Consider the following 25089-nt stretch of genomic DNA (forward strand, 5'->3'; position numbering starts at 1 on the left):
AAAATATAATACAAACAATATATAAGCTAAACGTGGGCACATACTGAATTAGCAAGTCTGTCATGAAAGAAGATAATTCATAGTAACTAGTTGAAAGATATGATGTCAAAAACATTTCTGTGTATCATTACGTATTAGAAAACCCTATCTTTAGAATTATATATGATGTTATAGGGATCACTTAGCTTATATATAGGACAGTGTACTCTATAATCACCACTTTAGTTTTCATATAAAAATCTTACCTTTCATTGATTTGGTTTGGTTTTATTTGATTTCTATTATTTTTGTGATACGTACATATTTTTGTTACATAATTGATTACTACATGGACTTGTAGGCAATTCAAAACAATGGCTGCGGTAAAGTATATAATTTCAGAGTACGATTTTAAGTAGATATTTAGTTTTCACTGATATAACTAATCTTTCAATAATTATGAATTCAAGTGATAATTGCTGAGTATCAAATATGTAGATAAATTTTGTTTCCTAATCCAATTGTGCTCATTGCAATATTGCAGCGTTCTTGGACTTGATGCATAACAAAATTTGTCAAGAGACACTTGACCCCCGTCTATAATAATATGTATGCATGCTCAGAAGATAAAAAGATAAGGAATAGAAGACTTACTTTGTCACTGACATCGTATGGTACATCCTGAAGGCTACCTAATGTTAAACCACTTGTCATTTGGGGTGTACCGAGTTCAGCACGCATGTTCACTTAGGTTACAAATGTTTGAGTAGTGGCAGGAATGGTGTGCTGGGTTTAAGGTTCACACCTCACATGCTTTTTTTGTGTTATCCTCGGCAGTTGTAATTGTTACTTTGAACTATGTGTTCTTTTCATTATCTAGGTAGGTCAAACACCACCAGAGGCGCCACCGTCGATGACGAGCACAATAGCGCGTCATTTTATGCGCACGCCGTTCAAACGGCCAAATTTACATACCGCGGGAAATTTAATTAATAAAAATGTTGCGTGAGTGTATTTACTACGATCGTAATAAATTTCAAACATTCACATCATCAGTTACATGTCGGTCAATAAAAACATTAGATAAACATGGCGGCCTGCATTCAGCAGTCTATCAAAAATTGGTATATGTTTCAACGTAAAAAATGAGCTAACAAATTTATTGTGCGGGCAACTGACCATAATTAACCAAAACTACTAGTATCGTGGATTATTCTAATACCAAAATAAAGTCAGTATGTTACGGTAGAGCTGAGAAATTGGTTGTTTAAATTAGTTTTTTTTTCTATCGGGTCGGATTATCGGATAACAACATCAACATCCATCCCGCCATCTTATCTATCACTGGTGATATGGACCAAACTTCACTCTATTAAGTTTCTTACTATTATGTTATTAGTGTAATAGACTTATAGTTGAGTTATTTTAAATATTTCCTTTGAAGTGTGTGGTTTTCATGTAATTTGATCGAAGAGAAGTTGCGTTTTCGTCCTCCGTAATATTGCGGACCACAGCTACGATTCGTCCTGCCCGCTATCTATGATCACTGGTGGTATGGATCAAACTACACTATTAAGTTTGTTACTATTGGGTTATTAGCGTAATACCTTGCATATAATTGAATTATTCAAATTATTTTCTTTAAAATGTGTGATTTTCATGTAATTTTATGGTATTCGTAGCTGTGGTGGGTAATTTTGCAGAGGATAAAAACTTAATTATATGATCAAATTGCATGGAAATCACACATCTTATAGAAAATAGGTCAAATAATGCAACCATATGCTATTTTTTTATATAAAATTGTGCCTGTCAGTAAAAACCGTCATTGTTTACGTTTGATCGGCGATCAGTCAGACCGCACGTTTCGGCCCGATTTCCTCGGACAAAATAGGCCCGATTTAATTCCATTCAAAATGCAATATCTCGAGAACTAGGACAGCTAGATGGATAAATCAAATTGCATTATACTCATAGCGACTTTTTCCATCCCATGAGAACTACTTCAGCTCAAATATCAGGAATTCCATTTTCATATTGACCTAGCTACATTATCTGCACTTCAAAGTTCATGTACATTCAACATTGACTCAATCACAATACCAAATAAAATTATTATTATTATAATGAACTGCAGTTCTCTGAATAAGAATTAAGGTATCTGGAGCCCTGTAACACTTGATAGCTGAGTTTGCTGAGCAGAGGTAAAATTTCTGAGTAGATTTTTAGAAGTGAACACCTATAGCAATAGAAAATTGATTGATTTTATAAATTATAATACATCAACATAATATGCAATTTTCTTGGTGGAAATCAATAACAAATAAAGTGCTAAAACCTATATATGGTAAAATTTTAGTTGTGCACATGTATGCGATATAGCGATAGAAAATTAATTATTAATTTTGTAAATTATGATAGATCAATGTAATATACAATTTTGCAGAAATCAATAAAAAAAATTGCTAAAACCTATTTTCTAACGAATGAAATTGTGGTGATTGGATGATACGCTATGTTTGTTTTGATAGGTGTAGGTAGGCACGAATTCGCGCGCGGCATCACCATTGCGAAGGTACTGTTTTTATTGACATCTTTTGCGGCCTGTTGGAATTTATTTGGCTTAATTTGAATGCTTGGAGCATTCAGCGCATGCGCATGATATTCAAATTGCCTAGTTGTTCTACGAGTGTATGCCCAATTTTTCATGTTGACGATTAAGGTACAGCTGCTTCATTACCAACGATCTTAAAAATTTTTGTTTCTGAGAGAAAATAGACTAAAAAAGACAAATATTACATTTAAATGTTCATATATAGGTGTCCTATTTTAAAATTTTTACTTGAAAACTAATTTGTAACGGCTAATAGCCAAATTTGCGTTTAAATCAGTTTTTTTTTTCTATTTACCAAATGTAGCATCATATTTAGTTTAAACATCACTCAGTATGTTGTATGTTCTTATATAGAAGCCTATATATAAAGATATAATTTTGGTAAGGTAGTCTCATGATGTAATTGGAATTTTGAATTTTGAACATGCCAAATGTAAGATGTGTTTAATGGAGTTAATAGTATAAAAATATTTAGCTACAAGCTAAGGTTTCAATATACCAGTTATGAATAATTTGCAGTTGATACTTTAGGGTCTATATGGGGCACCCCTATGGACCAGAGCCACACATCATTTTGTCAGTGATAGAGGAGGACTCTGCTCACAGAGAAATGATGAAACTTTGATTATACTGCTACTATCCTTCAGTTATGCTGTCCCCCAACCCCTTGTTGCTGTCCTGTACCATTTCTCTGAATCTCATATCCTTGTTTTGCCTACCCTGTGGTGGGGGGGAAAGATTACTGCCACCAAGTGTTTCCACTTGGATCGTAAGAGGCAAGAAAAATGGGATGGGGATTGGGACCAGGCATCCTTCTCCCTGTAGCCCCACAGGGGACATTCCTAAAAAAAAGTAAAGGCATAAGAGGGTCTAGGAGTTTTCCAACCAGCACCCTAAGGTTTGGGTCTTTTAATGTGCATGGATGTGGTACAGATGTGAGTAAAAGGGAAGAGATAGGTAGTCTGTGAGAAGAAAGATGGATGTGTTGGCTTTGAGTGAAACTAAGTTGAGAGGGAAGGGCGAGTGTGTGTTTGGGAGTGTAATTTGGAGGTTCTCAGGAGTGAAGAGAGGGCGAGGGAGAGAAGGGGTGGCTATATTAGTAAGTGAAGAGATAGGTAAACGTGTAATGGAGTGGAAGGTTTCTTCAAGGATAATGTGAATGAAGGTGGAACTGGAAAAGGAGATGTGGGTTTTTGTAAGTGCATATGGGCCTGGTAGTGAGAAGAGTGTAGAAGAAAGGGAGGCTTTTTGGATAGATTTAAATGAGTGCATAGAGGGATTAGGGAGGAACGTAAGTGTAGTAGTATTGGGAGACCTTAATGCTAGTGTATGAAATGAACCAATTGACGGAGTGGTTGGGAAATGTGGAGTTCTAGGAAAGAATCGTAGTGGAGAGTTGATAGTGGAGATGTGTCTAGAGAGTTGATAATAGCAAATACAGTGTTTCGGAAGAAAGTCAAGCATAAGTACACATGGAAGAGGGTGGTGGGTGGAAGGGTGGTAGATAGAGCGTTAATGGACTATTTAGTGGTAGATAGGAGTATAATAGGAAGAGTTAAGGATGTACATGTGCTAGGGGGAGAGAGTGGGGGAATATCAGATCATTTTTTGGTAGAAGGTAAGTTGAGAGTGGAGAATAGATGGAGAAAGAGGAAAAGGACAAAAGGTAGGGAGGTACTTGGAGTGAACTCTTTAAATGAAAAGGAAAAGGAGGAGTACAAGAAAAAACTGAGAGAGGAGTGGGAGGAAGTGAAGGATAGAGTAGAGCTAGGAGTGGAGGAGGAATGGGAATGGTTCAAGGAGGGAGTCAGAAAGTGTGCAGAGATAGTATGTGGAACAAGAAGACTGGGAGGAAATAGAAGGAAGGGTAATGAATGGTGGGATAAGGAAACAAAGAAGGTTGTAGAAGAGAAGAAGCGAGCTTTCACAGATTGGTTACAAAATAGGATGAGGGAGTCATATGAGAGGTACAAAGAAAAGTAAAGAGAAGTAAAGCACAAGGTAAAGGAGGCAAAGAGGAGAGCAGATGTGAAATGGGGTAAGAGTGTGACAGAAAATTTTGAAAGTAATAAAAAGATGTTTTGGAAAGAAATTAAGAGAGAAAGAGGAGGCGAATCAAGCAGGGAAGAAAAGGTAAAAAGTGCAGATGAAGAGATGATAATGGAAGAGAAAGTAGGCAGAGTATTTTAGGGAGTTGCTAAATGTGAAGGAGGATAGGGAGGGAATGGTAGTTGCAGTGGGAAGTGCTAAGAAAATGACCATGATGAGTGAGGAAAATGGAGTAGAAATAAAGAAGAATAAAGTGAAGGCAGTTGTTAAGATGATGAGAGCAGGTAAGGCACCTGGTCTGGATGGATGTCATGCAGAATGTCTGAAAAAGGGAGGTACAGTGATGGTGGACCGGCTGGTGAGGTTATTTAATGTTTGCTAGAGAGAGGGTAGAGTGCCGGAGGACTGGAGGAGTGCCTGTATAGTTCCACTTTACAATGGAAAAGGGGACAAGTGTGAGTGTATTAGTTTCAGAGGGATTAGCTTGTTAAGTGTAGTTGGGAAGGCTTTTGGGAGGATCTTGCTTGAGAGGATTAGGAGAGGAACAGAGGGAGTAATTGGCGAGGAACAGTGTGGATTTAGGACAGGTAGAGGTTGTGTGGATCAGATTTTTGTGGTAAGACAGATATGTGAGAAAACTAGGAAAAGATAAGGATGTTTTTTGGGCTTTTATGGATTTGGAAAAGGCTTATGACAGGGTAGACACGAAGGCACTGTGTGAGGTTTTACAGATATACGGGATAGGAGGAAAGTTGTTAAGAGCTGTCAAGAGTTTTTACGAGAGTAAAATGGAATGGGTGGGGGATGGGGGGTGAGGGAGTACATATGAAAAATAAACAAGGGAGGTTTCGCCAATTAAATGAAGCCGTCTTTCTGTGGATGTGCTGTGTCTTGTGACATTGCTTTTGACCCCAGGGCAATGGGCGAGATGTAGGGATGACTGGTCATCCTGGAGGAACCTAGATAAGAGGGAGGGAGGGAGTTAATGGGAGTGGAGTATGTGGAGATAGAATGGGTGGGAGTGGAATTTATGCCTTTGTTTTTTGGCTACCTCCCTTGTAAGGTGGAAAAAGCCTTTGGTATATGTATGCATGTATATTTGAAAAGTCCTCTTTCCCCTTACAAGGGAAGTAGCCAGTCAAGGCATGCACCCACACCCATCCATTCCATTCTCATCCTATATAGTAAAGTTATAACATTATACAATATAGGGCTTAAATGGGAGCAATGATTAATGGATTTTGATTTTGTATGAAATGGATGTGTGCTTTAACTTGGCTACCTCTTATAAAGAGAAGAAAGCCCTTTGTATACAGTAAATGGTGTATATAATTACCCAGTGGGAGAGAGGAATAATATTGCCACAAAAAAGGAAGAATAAGAAGAAAAAATGGAACTAAGGATTCCTGCCTTTCATATTTTTTCTATGAGGGATTAAAGTAATTATGCTTTGATTCACCACAAGACAGTTGTATATGTATTACTTATGTATATGGGTCATTTAGGTAATAGTTCTTTTTATCACATGACAGATTGGTGTACCAACAGTAGAGCAAAAGGAGAAGAAGAGGAAGGAATCTATTTTAGATCTTAGCAAATATTTAGACAAGGCAATCAGGGTCAAGTTCTCAGGAGGACGGGAATCATCTGGAATTCTGAAGGGATTTGATCAGCTGCTGAATCTTGTACTTGACAACACCATTGAATATTTAAGAGGTAAGTTATTTTAATATAATTTTTAATCTTCATTGTTGGATTAAAGAAAATTCTTAGGAAGAGAAGGAAAATGAAAAGTTGTCAAGAGAGATGCCGTTTCACTTGTTAGAGCTTTATCATGTACTTGATAAAGATATTGTATTATCTGAGGATAGTCAGTGGCCCACAGTGACTGTCCCCAGACAACAGTACAATATCTATTCTCCAAGTGACTTATGGCCTAGCCTGGAGTCAGTTTCAGGTTTCATTGGGGCCATGAGTCTACAAGAGAGACCAGGTGCAACAGATTGATTAATCACAAAAGTGATTAATCAAGTTGAATATAACTATGAACATTGCTATGATCCACTGGGTCAAATAAGCAAGATATAAGGGGGGAAAAAAGCCTTTGGTAGATGTAAATCTGAAATATCAGTGTCCTGTAGGTAAAAGTAGTCATGCAGTCCCCAAGTTCAACATGGCAGTAGGGAAAGCTGAGCCTTGTAGACCTGGTGGATTAAACTCTTTCAAAGCAAACTGTACAGGAATGAAAAATTCTTTGAACAAATGAATAGGGAAGTGTTAAGTAAATTAATCTGTTGCCCCAGGTCTCTCTTGCAAGAGTTTCTGGGCCCAATCAGGAGACCAGGCACCAGCTCCTTGGGCCCTTGCCACTGGCATTCTCCTGCAGGTGCAGTATAGCTGTCCACAACAGTAAAATTCGTGAGCTGACTTTTGAGTGCAAGACAAATGAGCACCGACTTTTGAATGCAATACGATTAAGCGCCGACATTTGAGCTTCATAATTTCAAAATACAGTTATGAGATGTAAATAAGATTATATTTAAACAAAATCATGTAAAAACAGAAATGTGAAAGATTAAATTTTTATTCATATTGGAATTACCATGAAATACCTAAAACATTTTATAAAATCAATAAATACCATAATGGCCAAACACTTCATGGGAAAAGAACCTTAGAATTGTAGGCTTCACTTTTGATACTCAACCTTCAGTCTTCATATCAAAGATCTGGTTCTTAGGGGCTGACAATCTTTGGACTGGACCCAGCATCTCTCTCTATTTATGAAAGCTTTTTTATGAAGTATCTCACAATTTTCTTCTATGGAAATGGAGCATATAGGAGGACTAAAAGTCAAACTACTTGAATGGAGGAAAGATTTTTTGAAGGGAAGGTACACGAGTACAGTGATTAACCTCTTAGATATGAGTCAAATACCGTGCCTGATGTACACTGATTCAATGATGCATCACAATACATGCATTATTATATTTAAAGTTACAGCTGTAATGCAAATTCTCTTTCACCCAGAATGTTGATAATCACAGAAAACATGATCAAGTCTATTAATAAAATATGAGGATCACTCAGCCTCAACTACAAAATTAATATAATCAGGACGCCAACACAGTCATCTTCATGTTCCCATGCTGGTGTCATTCTATACTAGGAGTTAAAGATAAGGTGACAGGATTGAGAGCAGTGACCAGTGGAGTTCCACAAGATTCAGTGCTAGCACTTATAATATTTCTTGTCTATGTCAATGATGCTGATGCTGGCGTAATTGTATACTAAGAGTTCAGGATAAGGTGACAGGGTTAGAGCAGTGACCAGTGGAGTTCCACAAAGTTCAGTGCTGGCACATATAATGTTTCTTGTCTATGTCAATGACATAAACATGATAGAAAGTACAACAAGCTATGCCAGTATGTTTGCAGATCATTATGAAAATCACGAAGAGTGAAAAACAAGGACTGAAAGCTGTTGCCAAAAAGATCAAGACACTGTTTTTGCATAGAGTCATGAATGGAAAATTTACTTCAATATCAAAAAGTGCAAAGTACTAGAAAGGGGGCAATAGCTTTAAAAGAAAATCTTTAAACTATTCCTTGGGAAATGAATCTATTATAAAAGGAAAAGAAAAAGATTTAGGAGTGGTGATTAAAAACAACCTGTCACCTGACAGACATATCAGTAGGATTGTGGGAGAGATACAGATTGCTGTGGAATACAAAGGTGATTTTGAACATTAGGGAGGAAGAGGTTATAAAAAATATCGTAGCAACCCTGATCCATTTAAGATTGGAATATGTGTCATTGGTATGGTCCCCACACAGAGTGAAGGATATAAGTAAGATTGAGAGCATACAAAGGGGCAGCAATCAAACTCATTCCTAGCCTGGTAGATAAACCATATGAGGAGGAACTGGAAGCACTGGGTTTGCTAACCTTGAAAGATCAAAGAGAAAAAGTTGATATGATTACAGTATTAGGATTGAGAAAGGGGATAGACTGGATTGACAGAAGAGATCTCTTGGTTAGGGATGGGAGTACAGTACTACCTCTCATTAACGGACTAAAAGGGGGGTAACGGTGTCCGTTGATGTGAATAATCCGTTGATTTGGAGTGGTTTTTGGGTGGCATAGTGATTGCACAGCACTAAACAACAGCACCAAAAACACCACAAACACAGCTAATTAACGTCCGTTAATGAGAGGTAGTAGTGTACTTTAAGAGGTCATAAAAACAAATTAAGAAGAACTTCATGTCATAAGGATGTAAAGAAATAGAATTTTCCATATAAATTCATAAATACTTGGAATTAGCTTAGAAGGTTAGGAACCCAAACCAGAGCAATACATGAATTCAGATCTAAATATGTAGGACCCAAACCAGAACAAGACATGAATTCAGATCTAAATATGTAGGACCCAAACCAGAACAAGACATGAATTCAGATTTAAATATGTAGGACCCAAACCAGAAGAAGACATGAATTCAGATCTAAATATGATAATTAGAAATTAAAGATATTGTATAAGTTGAAACCATACATGAATTTGAAATGAGGCATGGTAATTGATTTCCTGTATTGCCTTTAATCCAAGCATTGTGGTGGGATACAAGTGCTAAGATGGAAGGGGCAACAAATGGGTGTTGAATGTGTTTGGAGTGGATGTATGCTTTTATTCAGTAACCCCTTTATAAAGAGAAAGGTCCTTTTTATGTACAGTGATCCCTCGTTTTTTGTGGTTAATGGGGACCAGAACCACACACACACCCCACCCCGAAAGGTGAAAAACAGCGAAGTAGGATTTGCTCCCCCCAGGAATTTTCGTGTATGTATATGTGGGTACCAGAATGTTTAAGATATGTAAACAGTATTTATACTTTACATATTTGAGACAAGATTACATCAGTGCATGTATTTACTTAAATCTTTAATTATGGAACATTATACAGTAATTAACATTTATTATACAGTAATTAACATGCATCAACATTGCCTTCTGAGAGAGGCAAAGAGGCTTGTGTTGGTGGCGGAGGAGAGGCTCTCATTTGACTCATAAAGGCTTTAGGTTAACTCGGAGACTTCTGCTGGAGGTGCTGACAGTGTAGCTGGGGTTTTTACCTTGGAGAAGAACATGGTGATGGGTAGTTGTTGCCTTTGTTTTTTCTTTTGCTTCAAAATTCCCCCGTACAAAGACATAACCCCATCAACACGATTGCTAAACTCGACAGCTCGAACCATATTGTCGTCAATGTCTTGTGCAAATCGTTGAATTGCCCTTGCCATGTTGCACAATTGTTGCAGGTTCTCCAGGGTAGGGCCATGCATTTCAGTTTCTTCTTTGTCTTCCTCTTCGTTTTCTTCCTCACTTGCAGACTTTGTCATCTCAAGGAGGTCTTCATCTGTCAGTGGGTCTGAGTGGCAATCGATAAGGGCGATGACGTCTTCTTCCGTCATGTCAACAAATCCTTCATCCCTTATGATGTGAGCCAGCCTCAACGCCTTCTCCACTGATGAGTGATGAACTTCGTCAGGAGTGAAGCCTGGATAGTCGTGCAATACGTTCGGCCATAATTTCTTCCAGCTAGAATTTATGTTCTCACTTTTCATGTCCTTTCATGCTTGGTGGATATTAGACAAACATGAGGCAATGTCATAACTACGCCAGTATGCTTTCAAGGTGAATTCTTCGTTGCCGTCGTCAACTGCCAAGATGAGGCTCTCCATCGTGGAACGAGTGTAGAGTGCCTTAAAGGCACGAATGACACCTTGATCCATCGGCTGAATTAGAGCTGTGGTGTTCGGGGGGCAGAAACTCTATCTGCACCCAGTTATATTGCAGGTCCGTTGTATGGTCTCCTGCACAGTCCATCAAGAGAAGGACCTTAAAAGGGAGGCCCTTCTCAGCCAGGTACAGCTTTACCTGGGGAATGAAGCAATTGAGGAACCATTCGACGGTCAGAGCTTTCGTTATTCAGGCCTTGGAGTTATGCATCCAGTACACAGGCAGCAGAGCCTTAATTTTGTTTTTTAATGCCCGTGGATTTTTGGCTTTATAAATAAGGCCTGGCTTAAGTATAAAACCATAAAACCTGCAGCATTGCCACACATGATGACAGTCACACGGTCCTTGTGGGGCTTGAAGTCTGGCCTCTACACTCTGTCCTTGAAGAGGAATGTACGCAAAGGCATCCTCTTCCAAAAAAGGCCTGTTTCATCCATGTTAAAAACTTGCTCAGGGAGGTAGCCTCCCTCACTGATGAGGTTAGGAAACTCTTCCTCCACGTAATGACGAGCAGCATCGTTGTCAGCAGAGGAAGCCTCACCATATAGAGGCACGCTTCTGAGGCTGTATATTTTTTGAACCAGCCTTTGCTGGCTGAAAAGCCTTGTCCTAGAGGAGGCGAATCACTCCTGGCAGCAATAGTACTGGCTTGAGATTTGTCAGGTTCGTCAGCACCTTCAACCTCTTCATTGTCATCATTGGGGAAGATTTGGTCGTAGAGAGCTTTGGCCTTTGTCCTGATCATATTAGTGTCCAAACTCGCTGTCTTTTCCCTGCAATCACCAATCCACAATGCCAATGGAGCTTCCATTTTCACAGTTCTCTTATTACACAGAGTTACCACATGTTTCGCTTCCTTATTGAAGCATTTTTCCGGATGTTTGCTTTCTCTTTCTTGATTCACGCCATAATGGCATGCATAACTTCTGCTCTTTTTGATCATATAAAAAAGTTTCACTTTTTCACTGATGGTCATCATCTTCTTCCTCTTGGGCACCCTGGAGGAAGCTTTCACAGGGGTACAGTGCTTAGGTGGCATTGTAAGAGCTTAACTAATCAAAAAAAGTTATCGCAAACACAACACTAAGATACAGTATGCGAGACAGTCAACAGCGTGGACGAGACTGGCGTGACACAACAAGGGAAGATGTTGGGGTGAGGCTGTGATGATGCGCAGCCAATCAGCTCACGGGATAAATCCACTCATGCTCTCATTGGTCGATGTCGTGCCGGGAACCAATCACGCGCCTTGTTTGAGTGCTCGTGGCATGTACAGTACAGTACAGGCATGTACAAAGCCTCTGAATCAACTCATCTCTTTGTTTGGCATGCAGGGAAACCTTCTCTCTCGTGCATCAACATGAAATAATGCGTCCTTCCGCAATATAGCTGCCGATATGGCTGTATTTTTTCATTTTTATTTTTTGCTGATTTTTTTTTTTTTTTTTTTTTTTTTTATGAATATTTTGGAAAAACCCGCGAAGCACTGAAGCCGCAAAACATGAAGCGCAAAGTGGCGAGGGAACACTGTATATGTATTTTATTTTAAGCTATTCAATGTATCTTTTTGTGTTGGTTATATGTTCTAGTTTTTTTAGTACAGTAAGTCCTCGTTATACGGTACATATGCATTCCAGAAAACCTTACCACAATTTGAAATTACCATATACCAAACCCATTATAACATGTAATAATAGGATATGGCAGACATACCTTCTCCCTGCTCTTTCCTCTTCAAAATATCTAGTGGATACCGTATCTGTGAATTTTTCTTACTGTAAATAGAATTGAGGGTAGTAATTTCCAAAATTTTGTAACTGTAAATTTACCGGATAAAGAATTACCGTATTAGGAGGACTCACTGTAATTGATATTGGGTAACGAACTAATGGGAGGTTGTGTATTATTTTTCTCATGGATTGTGGATGTTTGAGAGTTTGATATTTTTGTTGTTGGTCAAGAATTGATTCTTCTTGTGTAGTGGACATTGATGTCCCCCCAAGGAATAGACAATGATATCGTGCTTGTTAGGGTCCGGTGAAGTGGATTTCAAAGAGAATCATCTCCTTGCCGTTCATCCTCAGGTCCTATTAGCAGCCCCATCTTGGTGTCTGGATTGAGCACAAGCTTTCTGTCTTTATCTTTCAGCTTTGATATTCTTTACTTTACTTCTTCCCTAGGATGGGAGAGGAAGGTGACAGGGCTATAGGAAAAGATAAAGTACAAAAAGCATTGAAAGTGATGGAAGCCAGTAAGGCACCTGGGTTGGATAGGTGTCATGTGAAGTGTCTGGCAAAGAAAGGAAGGGTTATAGCAGGTTGGCTAGTGAGGTTGTTTAATGTGTACCTAAGAGAGGTGAATGTGCCAGAGGACTGGAGTGCTTGTATAGTTCTACTTTACAAAGGAAAATGGACAAATGTGAATGCAGTAGTTTTAGAGGGATCACTTTGTTGAACATAGTTGTAGGGGCATATGGGAGGGCATTAATTGAGAGATCTATGGAAGGGACTGGTGACCATAGGTGACTACTATGAAGCTGCAGGTTTTCTGTCAAACTTGCAAAAGTTGTTATTATCATTCCTCCAAATATGAGATTTTGTCAATGCATAAGGTTTGAAGTTATGGGATGCATTCATAGTTTATGAACACAGGGAGTGGTGACAACTGGGATAGTTTAGTATTTTGTGTGAGAGCACTGATTATGCTGGACTACGTTTTCTTTTTTGTGTGAGTATGGGGCTGTTTTTGTCATTGTGTAATAATTGGAGGGGAGAAGTCATCAGTTATGAGCACTCCTTATCTGAAAAAATGCTATGAAAATGGTGTAACTTAGCAGTCAAGGCATGCACAGAGGAAAATGGAGAAGTCATTATTAGGAATAACCTTGAAAGAGGGGAAGTTGGGTGAGGGAGCTTAACTCCTCCCATCGGAAGACTAGGACGGTGCCCCTTGCAGCGGACTTTGTAGCATGGAATTTAATAAACCATGCCCTTCGTTCAACTTCGCCGATGGCAGGACTTGAACCCCATCCCCTCGACTTTCGCCGCAAGTAACAACGCCCTAACCCGCTCAGCATACTGGAGTAAAAGAAATTGTGGAGGTAATTAAAGAGGAAAGCTAGTGCAAAAAAATGATTGGCAATGGAACAAATGTTTTACTGAGTTAATACCACAAGACAGGAAGAGTGGAAGAGGAAGACCAAGTGGAAGATGGAGAGACAGAATATAGGGAACTACAGGAGTGGAGTGGCAGAGGTTGGCACAGTTGTGTGAGTTATGGAGTGGTATGAGAGAGGCCTTTGTTCAGCAGTGGACTCTAAATGGCTGATTGATTGATTGAATTACTGAGTTCATCTTCAAAGATTTAGAAATTTCATATTATTTTGTAGCTTCAAATAATTATGTGTCATGGTGATGCACTCTTTCCCACAGGAAATATTTATGCATATCTTGAAATTGAAGTTTCCATGCAAAAGTCAAGAATAAAGTAAGGACAAATAGGAATGTAGCTGTGAATATATACCAGAGACCTTTCCCACCTTGTAAGAAGTCATTGAAGTCAAAGCATGCCTTGACTTTCTGTGGGAGATAGACAAAGGAAGGGGTCCTCCAGTCCCCTTTTTCTGTACCATTTACTTAGCTTTATGACATCCATGGGAACATGGTAGCAACTGTCTTATCCAACTTTACATGAACATGGAAAAAGAAGAGAGGCCTTGTCCCACTTACAAGAGGGGGGATTTAACCCCTTCACTCCGGGCCAAATTCTCGCGGGCAGCATTAGCTGCCAGATGTGTGATGTTGCGTCATAATACTCGCATTATAGAAAATAAAGTCAACGCTGTATTGCTCATTCTCTCTTTCCCCCATGAATTTTGATAACCATAGAAAATATGATGAAGCCAGTTTACAAAGTATGGGGGTCACACAAGTACAACTACAATGGATATAATCAAGACGCCGACATCGGTATCCTCGCGTACCCACTTGCTCCTCATGACGCCTACGTAAGCGTCATCGTATTGAAGGGGTTAATGTCACAAACTCCACTCTGAAAGTGAGGGCTAGAATGTTGAGTCCTTATGGAGGACTTTTTCAAGCAAGGAATTTACTGTAATATGTCATTATATTATTGGAATGGTTTGGGTATGGGGAAAGAATGAATAGAAAAAGACTAACAAAATGAGTGTCAAAGACAGGTGGATTGAGTGGACTTGAGGAGTTGGGTGGATGGATAAAGTTGAGGGGGCCTTGAGTATAAGGGGATAAGCTGTTGAGCAGGGAAGGGAGAGGACAAGAGATAGGCATGAGCGAGGAGTGGTTGAGGATGGATCCTAAAAGAAAATATACGAATGGTGTCACCTGACTCAATGTGCATCTCTCTCCTCCTCCCCCATTCCACCACTGTCATGCAAAGTGAATAAACACATTCATCTATATTTTAGCCATGAGTGTTGGGTCCACCACTTCGAGCCAGAGACCAAATGGTAGTCAGTGCAGTGGAAACACCCCACTTCTCACGCTCCAAAGAAGGCCAAGGTGGATCGTCAGCAGGGAAGGTGATGGCCTCCATTTTCTGGGATGCAAAGGGCATTGTGTTCATTGATTACCTTCAGAAAGGACAAACTATCAACAGGGAATACTACACCAACTTACTGATGCAGCTGCGAAAATCAATCAAGTCAAATGGCCTGGAAAACTGACCAAGGGGGTACTGTTTCTGTTTCACAAAGACAATGCTCCTGCATACAAGTCGGTGGTTGCAATGAATGCTGTGTGTGACTGTGACTTTGAACTGGTTGATCACCCCCCATATTCTCTTGATTTGGCACCATCTGACTATTTTCTGTTCCTGAACATGGAAAAACACTTGGCTGGGAAGCAATACCGGACTGATGATGAGGTCATATCTGCTGTTGAGGACTGTTTTGATGACCAGGACAAGAGCTTCTTTACCACCAGGATCCAAGCACTGCAACACTGCTGGAAGAAGTGTGTGGACTGCAAGGGAGACAATGTTGAAAAATAAACCATATATGGTCATATTCGACCCTTGCATCATTGTGAATCTATGAACTATTCAGCCCACCCTCATATTAGCCACATAACCATCAAATACCTTTTGATACTCTTTCTTTAGTTCCTTATCTCAGTTTATTGAACCTTAAGCATACTTAACCTTTTACAGACAATCCCTTCATTATTCAAAATTCTTTCTTTGGCTGAGTCATCTTTCCAGAGTAGTGCAACCTCATAGTGTCTATCACAAATTGTACTGCACCCTCAAATTCTTTTGCGACTGGTATCACTATAATCTTCTACAAGTGTCTTAGACTTAATTCCTGCAGTTTCCAGATCCCAAAACTATTCAAGTCTGAAACTGAAACAGAGGAGATACACAACAGTTGTGCTGCAGAGCACATAGAATTCTGATAAGATTCATTCACTTTGCCACTTAAAACATAACCAAATACAAACTTCATAGCAACTTGATTCCTTTGTAAGGCATCTACTGGATAAATTAAATTCCAATAGAAATCTAAACCTATCAATGTCATTTTCAATAGGAGAGTCATGGTGGTAATCATCAGTTAATACTACATCTGAAAATGAATTGAAGACAGAGCATGGGAGAACAGGTCTAACCAACGGCTGAAGTATTCTGGGAATCATGGTAGTGATGAGGTACCACTTTCTTGTCATAGTCCCACAATCTTACCCCCTTTGATACAATGACGCTTATGTAGGCGTCATGAGGAGCAAGTGGGTGCACAAGGATGCCATTGTCGGCATCTTGATTATAGTTACTCTGTAAACTGGCTTCATCATATTTTCTATGGTTATCAAAATTCATGGGTGAAAGAGAACAAGCAATACAGCGGTAACTTTGTTTTTTATAATGTGAGTATTATGACGCAACATCACACGTCTGGCAGCTAATGCTGACCGCGAGATTTTGGCCCGTAGTGAAGGGGTTAACCACTTCAGTATAAGTCAAATTCTCGTGCACAGCATTGGCTGCCAAATGTATGATGCAACACACTACTCGCATTATAAAATATAAAGTCAATCCTGTGTTACTCGTTGTCTTTTACTCCAGGTAATAATAAACACAGAAAATATGATCAAACCAGTACACAGAATCTGGGGGTAACTCATGTACAACTACAAAAAATATATATTCAAGAATGACGCTGGCATCCTTGTGTATCCAATTGAGCATCATTATGCCTACATAGGCATCATTGTACTGAAGTGGTTAACTTGAAAATATTTCTGTGCTCATTCTTTCCAGCACTCTGTCCGCCAAAATAGTGTACTATAGGTGCACTAGTAATCCATTGTGGTTTACAATTTTTCACAAAGTTACTACTAACATATCTGTATGCACCACTATCAAACATTAGTTGAGCAATGACAATAGTACCATTTCAACTACAGTACTACCTCTCATGAACAGACGTTAATTAGCTGGGTTTGCTGTGTTTTCACTGTGTTTTTGGTGCTGTTGTTTAGTGCTGTGCAATCACTATGCCACCCAAAAACCACTCCAAATCAACGGATTATTCACATCAACGGACACTGTTACCCCCCTTTTAGTCCGTTAATGAGAGGTCAATCTGTACTAACATATCTGCGCACCACTATCAAACATTAGCTGAGTAATGACAATAGTACCATTTCAACTACTCACTGGAACTTGAGCCTTGGCTGTCTAGAAGATGGTACAGTTACTGCCTTGCCCTGACAGCAGTGTTACATCCTCAAGCCTTTCACTATTAACAACACTTCCTTTTCCAGGACTGTCTTCCTTCTTTGGACTTAAATCCAACTTCTGCCACACATCATAGCATTGTGGTCATCATTACACTTTGTACACTTTATATGAGCTCTACATTTTCTAGAAATGTGACCACTGTTTAAACGCTTGAAACACAAGCTGCTTCTTATTTTCTCAACCATTTCTTCTCCATTCAATTTTAACACTGAAACAGTTTTCTGATTTGTGAAGGGCTGTGGCTGAGTAGACACTTTCTCCTGATCCTTTATTTTCAGTTTTCCCTTTTTCTAACTTACTTTTGTTTCCCTTAACCCCTTGAATATAGGCATCATGAGGCATGAGTGACTATATAAGGATACCAGTGTCAGCTTCCTGATCATGTTTATTTTGCAGTAGTTATAGCTTTACTTTTTAAAGCTATAACCACTGCTTCTGACCCAGGGCAGTGGACAGGATGCAGGGATGACCTGTCATCCAGGAGGTGCCAAGATAAGAGGGAGGGTGGAGGGGAGTGGAATATATAGGAAATGAAATGGGTGGGAGTGGTTTCTATGCCTTTTTTTCTTTTTGGCTACCCCCCGTGTAGGGGGAAAAGCTTTTGGTATATGTATGTATTTACCTAGTTGTATTTTACGGGACTGGAGCTATGCTCGTGTTGACCCGTTTTTGTATCTCTATACAAAAATGGGTCAACATGAGCATAGCTGAGTGACCCCTGTATTCAGTGAACAGGCTTGATCGTGTTTTCTGTGGTTAAATATTCTGGGCGAAAGAGAATGAGTATATCAGCCGTAACTTTATATTTTATAATGTGTGTATTTTGATGCATCATCATGTATCAGGCAGCTAATGTGCACGTGAATATTTGACTCATATTGAAGGAGTCAAAGGTTTCGGATCTTTCCAACCTAGAAAGTTCCTTGTCTAAGAATGTCAACAAATAGTCTAAATAGCTTTCATGTCCATCACCATCCCTGGTCCACTGTAGCCACAATTCACTGGGTAAGGAAGAGAGGATGATAGGTGTAAGAAAGACCTCATATAGTTTCCTTGTGACACCTAGTGCTTATAAACTACGGATGTGAATCAGGATCTCACCCCATCTCACCTTCTCACCATCTGCCTGGTAGGTCTATGTAGACCTGTCAGTCTGCATCAGCCTCCTCCAGTCGGTGCGGTCATCATACTGTCTCTCTTGTAATTTTTGCAGTTCTCGAGCAGGTTTCCATCCACTACCGGCTTGCTAGGCTTGTCATAGCTTCACCACTGTCGTTAGCGTTACCCAGGGGGCACTATGGGGAAGTGACAGTCGGACTTTGCCCCCTCTCTCACCACATAACTTCCATAATTGTGCCACACCCTTTGATCCAATGATGTTAATGTTAACGTAATTAGCGCTAGTATGAGCAAGTCCCTTCATTATGTTCCTTGCATCCTTCTCTAGCAAAGACAATAAATAGGTAAACTTATTGATCACTGGAAGGTCTGTTGCATCAATGTAGAAGGAATAGTGATCCCAGTAAAATTGCCACTTGATCATTTCACCCTTAAACTGGGGTAGTTCCAGTTTGGATAACTTCATATTTGGGGACTTCTGAATCTTGAGCTGAAGACTTTCCGCTTGTACATCTTAAGGACCTACTGCTACTGCTGCTGCTAACTCCCTTATCTTGTCTTCGGTTAGCATCCTTGACTGCACTAGTGAGTCTAAAGTTGTAAGCTTCATCCAAATCTTGCTGAAGTTCGTCTTTGTGTATCTCAGCTTCTACTGCTTCTTGCGCTTCATCTAACCTTGCTAGTTTTTTGTTGTATTCCTTGAAGGCATACTCAATTCGATGAATGGTAGTAGTGGGATCTTTTAGAACCTTGCTTAGCGTATTTGAGGCTCTGATTACCCACCCTCTACATGACCCCCTTGTCTTCAGGAGTTTCTCCATTTTGACTTCACCTGTAAGTTTTTTAATTCTTATATTGTCTTGCAACACTGCTTCTGACCCAGGGCAGTGGACAGGATGCAGGGATGACCCGTCATCCAGGAGATGCCAAGATAAGAGGGAGGGAGGAGGGTGGAGGGGAGTGGAATATATAGGAAATGGAATGGGTGGGAGTGGTTTCTATGCCTTTTTCTTTTTGGCTACCCCCCGTGTAGGGGGAAAAAGCCTTTGGTATATGTATGTATGTATCTTCATAGGTAAATTCAATCCCAGGTCTGGGCACCATTAATGTGGAGGAAAACTAACTTAAACCCACAATAGCAAGTGAATTAAAACTTGGAGGGACACTGTCTCGACTTTGTTAGAATAAACCTACTTCTTAAGCAATCAAATAAACATCATACATTTCTTAGATAACTTACTAACAGAAACAATAAACATGATCTCTAAACAATACATTTTGATACTTATACTTTAAAGACTTTCTTACTTCAAATGAGAGCTCAAGAAGAGAAAGTAATTAGACTAAGTCATTATTGGAACCTAACATATTTCCAGGACAAATTATCTGAAATGTAAGCACAACCCCTCTCCTAATGCCAACAGGGGTCATGTGCAGCTTTAGTTAAGTAGCATGGCTACATCCAGAATAAAAGAAGTGCCATTGAGTGTAGAATTGGTGACTGAGGGAATGTTACCCTTACTTGGGACTTGACTGTCATTGAGAGCATTCCCTTCTGTTACCATTTTCAGTTTGTGATTTGCATTTTGTAGACTTACAATTTATAGCAATGTAATTGTTTGGTATTTGTGATTATTTTAGGAGAGTTTTAAGTTGATCATGAGCCATTGGTCAGTCCATTGTAATACTAGTTATGGAAGAACCGCCCATCCTCACCTTTGCTTGAAGTCCTCAACCACAGATATGTTGTAGTCATAGCTGTATTTACTTAATTGTTGCATACAGGAAAAGAGCAGTGTTCATTGGGTCCCATCTTTTATTTCCCTACCCAATGCTGCCAGTGTTGTACCAGTTAATGAATGTGAGCTTGAATGTGTGTGAGTAAGCTTGGCAGAGTGGACATATGTCAGTTGCATTTTCTAACCTGTGTTGGTATATCCTAGAATATATCTTCTAGAGTTGTATGGTGTCTACAGTGGAGTAATAAGAAGAGCTTGGAAACCAATAGGTTTTGTGTATTCATTTGCCTTGAATGTAACTATTCAAAAAGGGGCTTTGGGGAAGAGGGGAATGTCTGTTGAGAAAGGACGGGAGAGGACAGAAGACGGGTGAATGGGGAATGGTTGTATATGGATGATGTTGTGATGCATGAGGTGGAATAGGTGGGGGGATGGGGGGTGAGATAGTATACGTGAGAAAAATTTGACGCAGCCCAAAGGGATTTCTCCCCGTCTTCTCGTTTTCTGCATGAGGAGACGGAGAGGGGAGGGTCGCCGATTTAATGAAGTGGCCTTGCTGTGGATGTGCTGTTTCTTGCGACACTGCCTCTGACCCAGGGCAGTGGACAAGATGCAGGGATGATCTGTCATCCAGGAGGTGCCAAGATAAGAGGGAGGGTGGAGGGGAGTGGAGTGTATTATTTGTATACCTCCCTTGTAAGGGGGAAAAGCCTTTGGTATATGTATGTATGTGTATGTAACCATATGTGTTATACCTCATTGCAGATCCAGATGACCCCTATAAGCTGACTGAAGATACAAAAGAAAGAGGCCTTGTAGTGTGCCGTGGTACTGCAGTTGTATTAATATGTCCAATGGATGGGTGTGAAGCTATTGCTAACCCTTTTATACAGCAGGATGGATAATTGGTTCAGTTTGTTTTTGCATTTGTACTAATATGTAAGTATTTCCATAAGAATTGAATACATTTCAATTGAAGTGTCATTGGTACAACTTGTTTTTTACTTTATTCCACCAGTATTTAATTTAATTTACAAAGGAATTCTAGAAAATCAGGAGCATATAAACATGATTGTTTTATAATAAAACTTGAAATAATTTTATTTACATTTTATTCATAGACATGGAATATAAATACATATGATCATGAGTGATGGATTAGGGATTATTTAGTTATGTAATGTTACATAACACAAGGCACATACACTTTTCATATATATACATATATATATATAAATGTGTATACTACAGGAAATTGGAACCACATTTGTTTCTCTTAAGAACATAAGGAAGAATTAACAAATTTTGATGAATTTATGACACATCATTAGTGCTGCATGTACATACCATAATTGTATGTATGTGTATATATATATATATATATACACATACATACATACTCACTCACCTAAAACCCTTTCACCTTTGTAAACGGGTAGCCAAGTAGATCATACCAATTCTATCAGAAAAGAACAAGACCACTTCTTGAAAGTGAAGGCAACAACTATATTGCCACAGTTGTTAAAAACGTGATTGAGTAGGTTTTAGCTAACTCTGGAGGCTATCAAATAATTTACTACTGACCACTTGAAATGAAAATGATACTCCTTCAAATCCACCCTAACATCATCCTTCCAGAAAAATCCCTTTCAAGAGAAACAAAATTCATACTAGCATGTTTGTGTACAGGACACCATTCAGCTGTTAGACAGTTATAACAGAATCAAACTGCTTTAGATGCAGTTATCATACAGGTCACTGAACACCTCATCCAACACTGCCATATACTAATTATCCCTAAACAACACAATATTTCTTCCATGAGTGTCCAATGGCTATTTTCGTTTTATGGGAACCATGGGTCTTCTGTTAGAAACCTGGGGCAGCAAATTGATTGATTGATCAAAATGAAAGTATGATGTTTGATGATAATATATATAATATATAAACAAGTGCCTTAACTAATAGATGTAGCTTTTGGGAAATTGCCAACATATTTCTTTTTTCCAAATACAGTACTACCTCTCATTAACAGACTAAAAGGGGGGTAACGGTGTCCGTTGATTTGGAGTGGTTTTTAGGTGGCATAGTGATTGCACACACTAAACAACAGCACCAAAAACACCGCAAACACAGATAATTAACGTCCGTTAATGAGAGGTCTCACTGTAATTTTTTTTCGAAGCATCCGGGGCTATCAAAGGGTCCCCTGAAAAGAAAAGAAAGAAATACATAAGAAATCATCTAAAATGGATACAGCTATACTCTATACACATATAGATAAAGAAGGCAATAAAATTGTGGAGGTGTCTAGTATTGATATTGGACAAAGTACCTTTTGGTTAGATGAGGCCAGGTCACAGACAAGGTGGCCCGGGTAGGTGGAACACTCTCCGTGTTTTCTGCGAGCTGGTCGATGGTTGGAAATGTAGGCTTGAGCAACTTGCTGGTATACGGAGGGATCCATCACTACTCGAGTTTTGCTCATTTCCTGGGAAAAGAAAATTAAGATTGTTAGTGACGTTTGGCAAGAACATGGCTTTCAAAAAAAAAAAAGTAGATTCCTTGTGACATTAATGAAAAAGTGTCATAATTGGTAATGTGAATGGTAAAATACTTAAGTGTCACATGACAAAAAAAAAAAAAGTCAAATGGCAAAGGTATGACTTTCCGTACTCCCTCTCCCCTAGGAAAATTGAAAGTACATTATACAATTATAATGGATTTACTACTGACAGTTAGCAATATCTTGACTGACTTTCCAACCCCCAAAATTTGCGTGATGAAATATAAAGATGTCATGACTATATAACCATGACATCACAGTCTCCACCAACCACTCACCCACCCTCGCCTATTGATTTTCTCTGCAATTGTACCCGTAACCTAACCTACCGACCTTAGCCTTTGCTTCCTACACGTGACCCGCGGTCCACACAAAGGTGAGGACTACACCAGGAGACGCATAGCTGCGGTAGAAGCCGTCACCTCTAACCTATGCGCTTAGATTTTTGGGGCAGGTAGAAGCCATTGCTGGGAATCAGAGAGGAGTGCGGGATTCGAACCCACAACTAAGCGAATGAGAGACTATCAGGCTTTTGATTACGCCACAACTTATATAATGAATTATCAACCTCGTGGATCCTTTCTATGATTCCGAAGTCACAGCCACTCGACCGAACCATGTTTGGCATGTTTTCAAAGACCATTGCGGCACGTGGAATGCATCGGATTATCGCAGGGGAGTGGAGAGGGGAAATCCCCCCATTGCAGTGGGAAAGGATGACAGCACCGAGAAAGAATATACGGAGTTGGAGATCGGTTATGCATCTGGTGATGTATGTTTCCCGACGGAGATTAGGTTGTCTTTGGAAGTCACTCCAGTTTTTCACAGAATGAATAGTGTGACAACTAAGACTTTAGCTCAACATACGTGTATGTGTGTGTGTAATATATATGCATATGTATGTATACATATATTTATATAACACACGAAAACTACCACAGTCGGAGTGAAAATAAAAGGAAAGTGAAATTTTATATATTTGGACTGTTAACTGCAGTCCTCTTCGATAGAATAGCGTTCTCCGTGTCCGTGTAATTTACTAAAGCGATGATACATATATATATATATATATATATATATATATATATATATATATATATATATATATATATATATATATATTCACAATACTATTCAATAGGTAGTTAACTAGCTTGTGGAAGCACTTGGCAAGAATGAGAGGCCTTGAGATGAACGGGGAATCACCCGTTGCCACAGACATACAAACGAACACACTGTGTAAGGTCATACTACACACGGGGGGAAGATTGAGCTTTCGGGTGTTGTGCGTTCGAGTGTTTGTGTGCGAAGGATTTGGGGGACACGCACACACACACACGTAAAGAACAAGAGGGAATGGATAAACTGAACGAAATATGATGATCGAAGGACACCAAGAAATGATTTTCCTTGTAATTACTTTTAACAAATGTAGGCAAAGAAATGGCCTAATCAGGCAATATGAAACGAATTTTAACCGACGGAACCACACGAGCGTATCTCTTATCCTGTAATAATATAATGAGGTAAATGGCAAAAATAGATGCACGACCGTAGACTGAATAGACGTTATATGCCTTTCCCGCGAACGGCATGACGTCACTAGTTCCTAGACCGCGTAGGAATTTGTGACGTGTCGGATTTTTTTTTCTCCGTTGGCTCTAGATAGCGAAGAGATTATACGGTATATCAACATGAACTGTCTCAGGTGACAATTCTGTTTTTATCCTGGCTGTACTCCCGAAATATGAGTGCATTTGATTTAGTTATAATTATTCTATTTCAAATATCGGTGTGCCTCCATAGAATTTCTCATCATTGTAGATAATACTACCACTGTAAACATTATTTAATATTAATTTCAAGTTTCGGCGCATGCGCCACCACCCACTGGATGAGTCTCCAATCAATCCCTTATGTGAACATAAGGTTTCCAAACCCAGCCATCTGATAGAGGATTTTTTTTTTCTCATTTTCAGTTCACGACCCCCCCCCCTTTTAAGAAATTTAGGGAAACTCCTTGTGGAAAAAATGTGGACAAAATGAGTGGATGTGGAAAGAATTTCCAGCGAAACGGCTTACCAATTTCCTACCCACACTCCCTCTCCCTATCCTTTCGCAACAAGTATTCTTGGTTGTCACCATCTTCATTTTATTCCGGCCGTCGCCTCATTATTTTATTCACTTTAGTGACATCATTTGAAAACGAGTGTGTTAGATAAGTGAATCTAGCCGTTATAGCACAATTTGGTTTTCCAAACTGGACTAAAGTAATATATATATCCTCGGGCTCTATTAGTTAACAATTTAATTGGCCAGAATGCTTCATTTATCTCCGCTCTCAGTCAACGCCTTACCGAGTACAACAGCTGGCCGTGGCCGGTTGCCAGGGGGGCCGCGGATCTCGTGTGAGCGAACCAGGTTGATTTTCCTGCGCGTTTCGAAATTTA

General features: G+C 39.4%; 2 protein-coding genes across 3 annotated transcripts in view; one reads left to right on the forward strand and one right to left on the reverse strand.

The window, feature by feature from the left end:
- Positions 1-217: 217 nt before the first annotated feature.
- LSm7 (U6 snRNA-associated Sm-like protein LSm7) lies at positions 218-21174 on the forward strand. The gene is made up of 3 exons (XM_076187862.1): positions 218-362; positions 6175-6358; positions 20839-21174. Exons 1-3 carry the CDS (start codon positions 354-356, stop codon positions 20976-20978), a joined length of 333 nt encoding a protein of 110 aa, XP_076043977.1. The 5' UTR covers positions 218-353; the 3' UTR covers positions 20979-21174.
- LOC143027022 (uncharacterized) overlaps positions 21169-25089 on the reverse strand; it is a 49798-nt gene continuing 45877 nt past the window's right edge. For both annotated transcript variants that reach the window (XM_076187859.1, XM_076187858.1), the window contains exons 3-4: positions 22409-22564; positions 21169-22282 (exon numbers count right to left, since the gene is read on the reverse strand). In XM_076187859.1, the coding sequence (XP_076043974.1) occupies positions 22271-22282; positions 22409-22564 (168 nt within the window). In that variant the 3' untranslated portion in view covers positions 21169-22270. The remainder of the gene's footprint in view (positions 22283-22408; positions 22565-25089) is intronic.

Source organism: Oratosquilla oratoria, chromosome 7 (genome assembly GCF_046742065.1).
Source record: "Oratosquilla oratoria isolate Oo_2021 chromosome 7, ASM4674206v1, whole genome shotgun sequence".
Classification (NCBI taxonomy): domain Eukaryota; kingdom Metazoa; phylum Arthropoda; class Malacostraca; order Stomatopoda; family Squillidae; genus Oratosquilla; species Oratosquilla oratoria.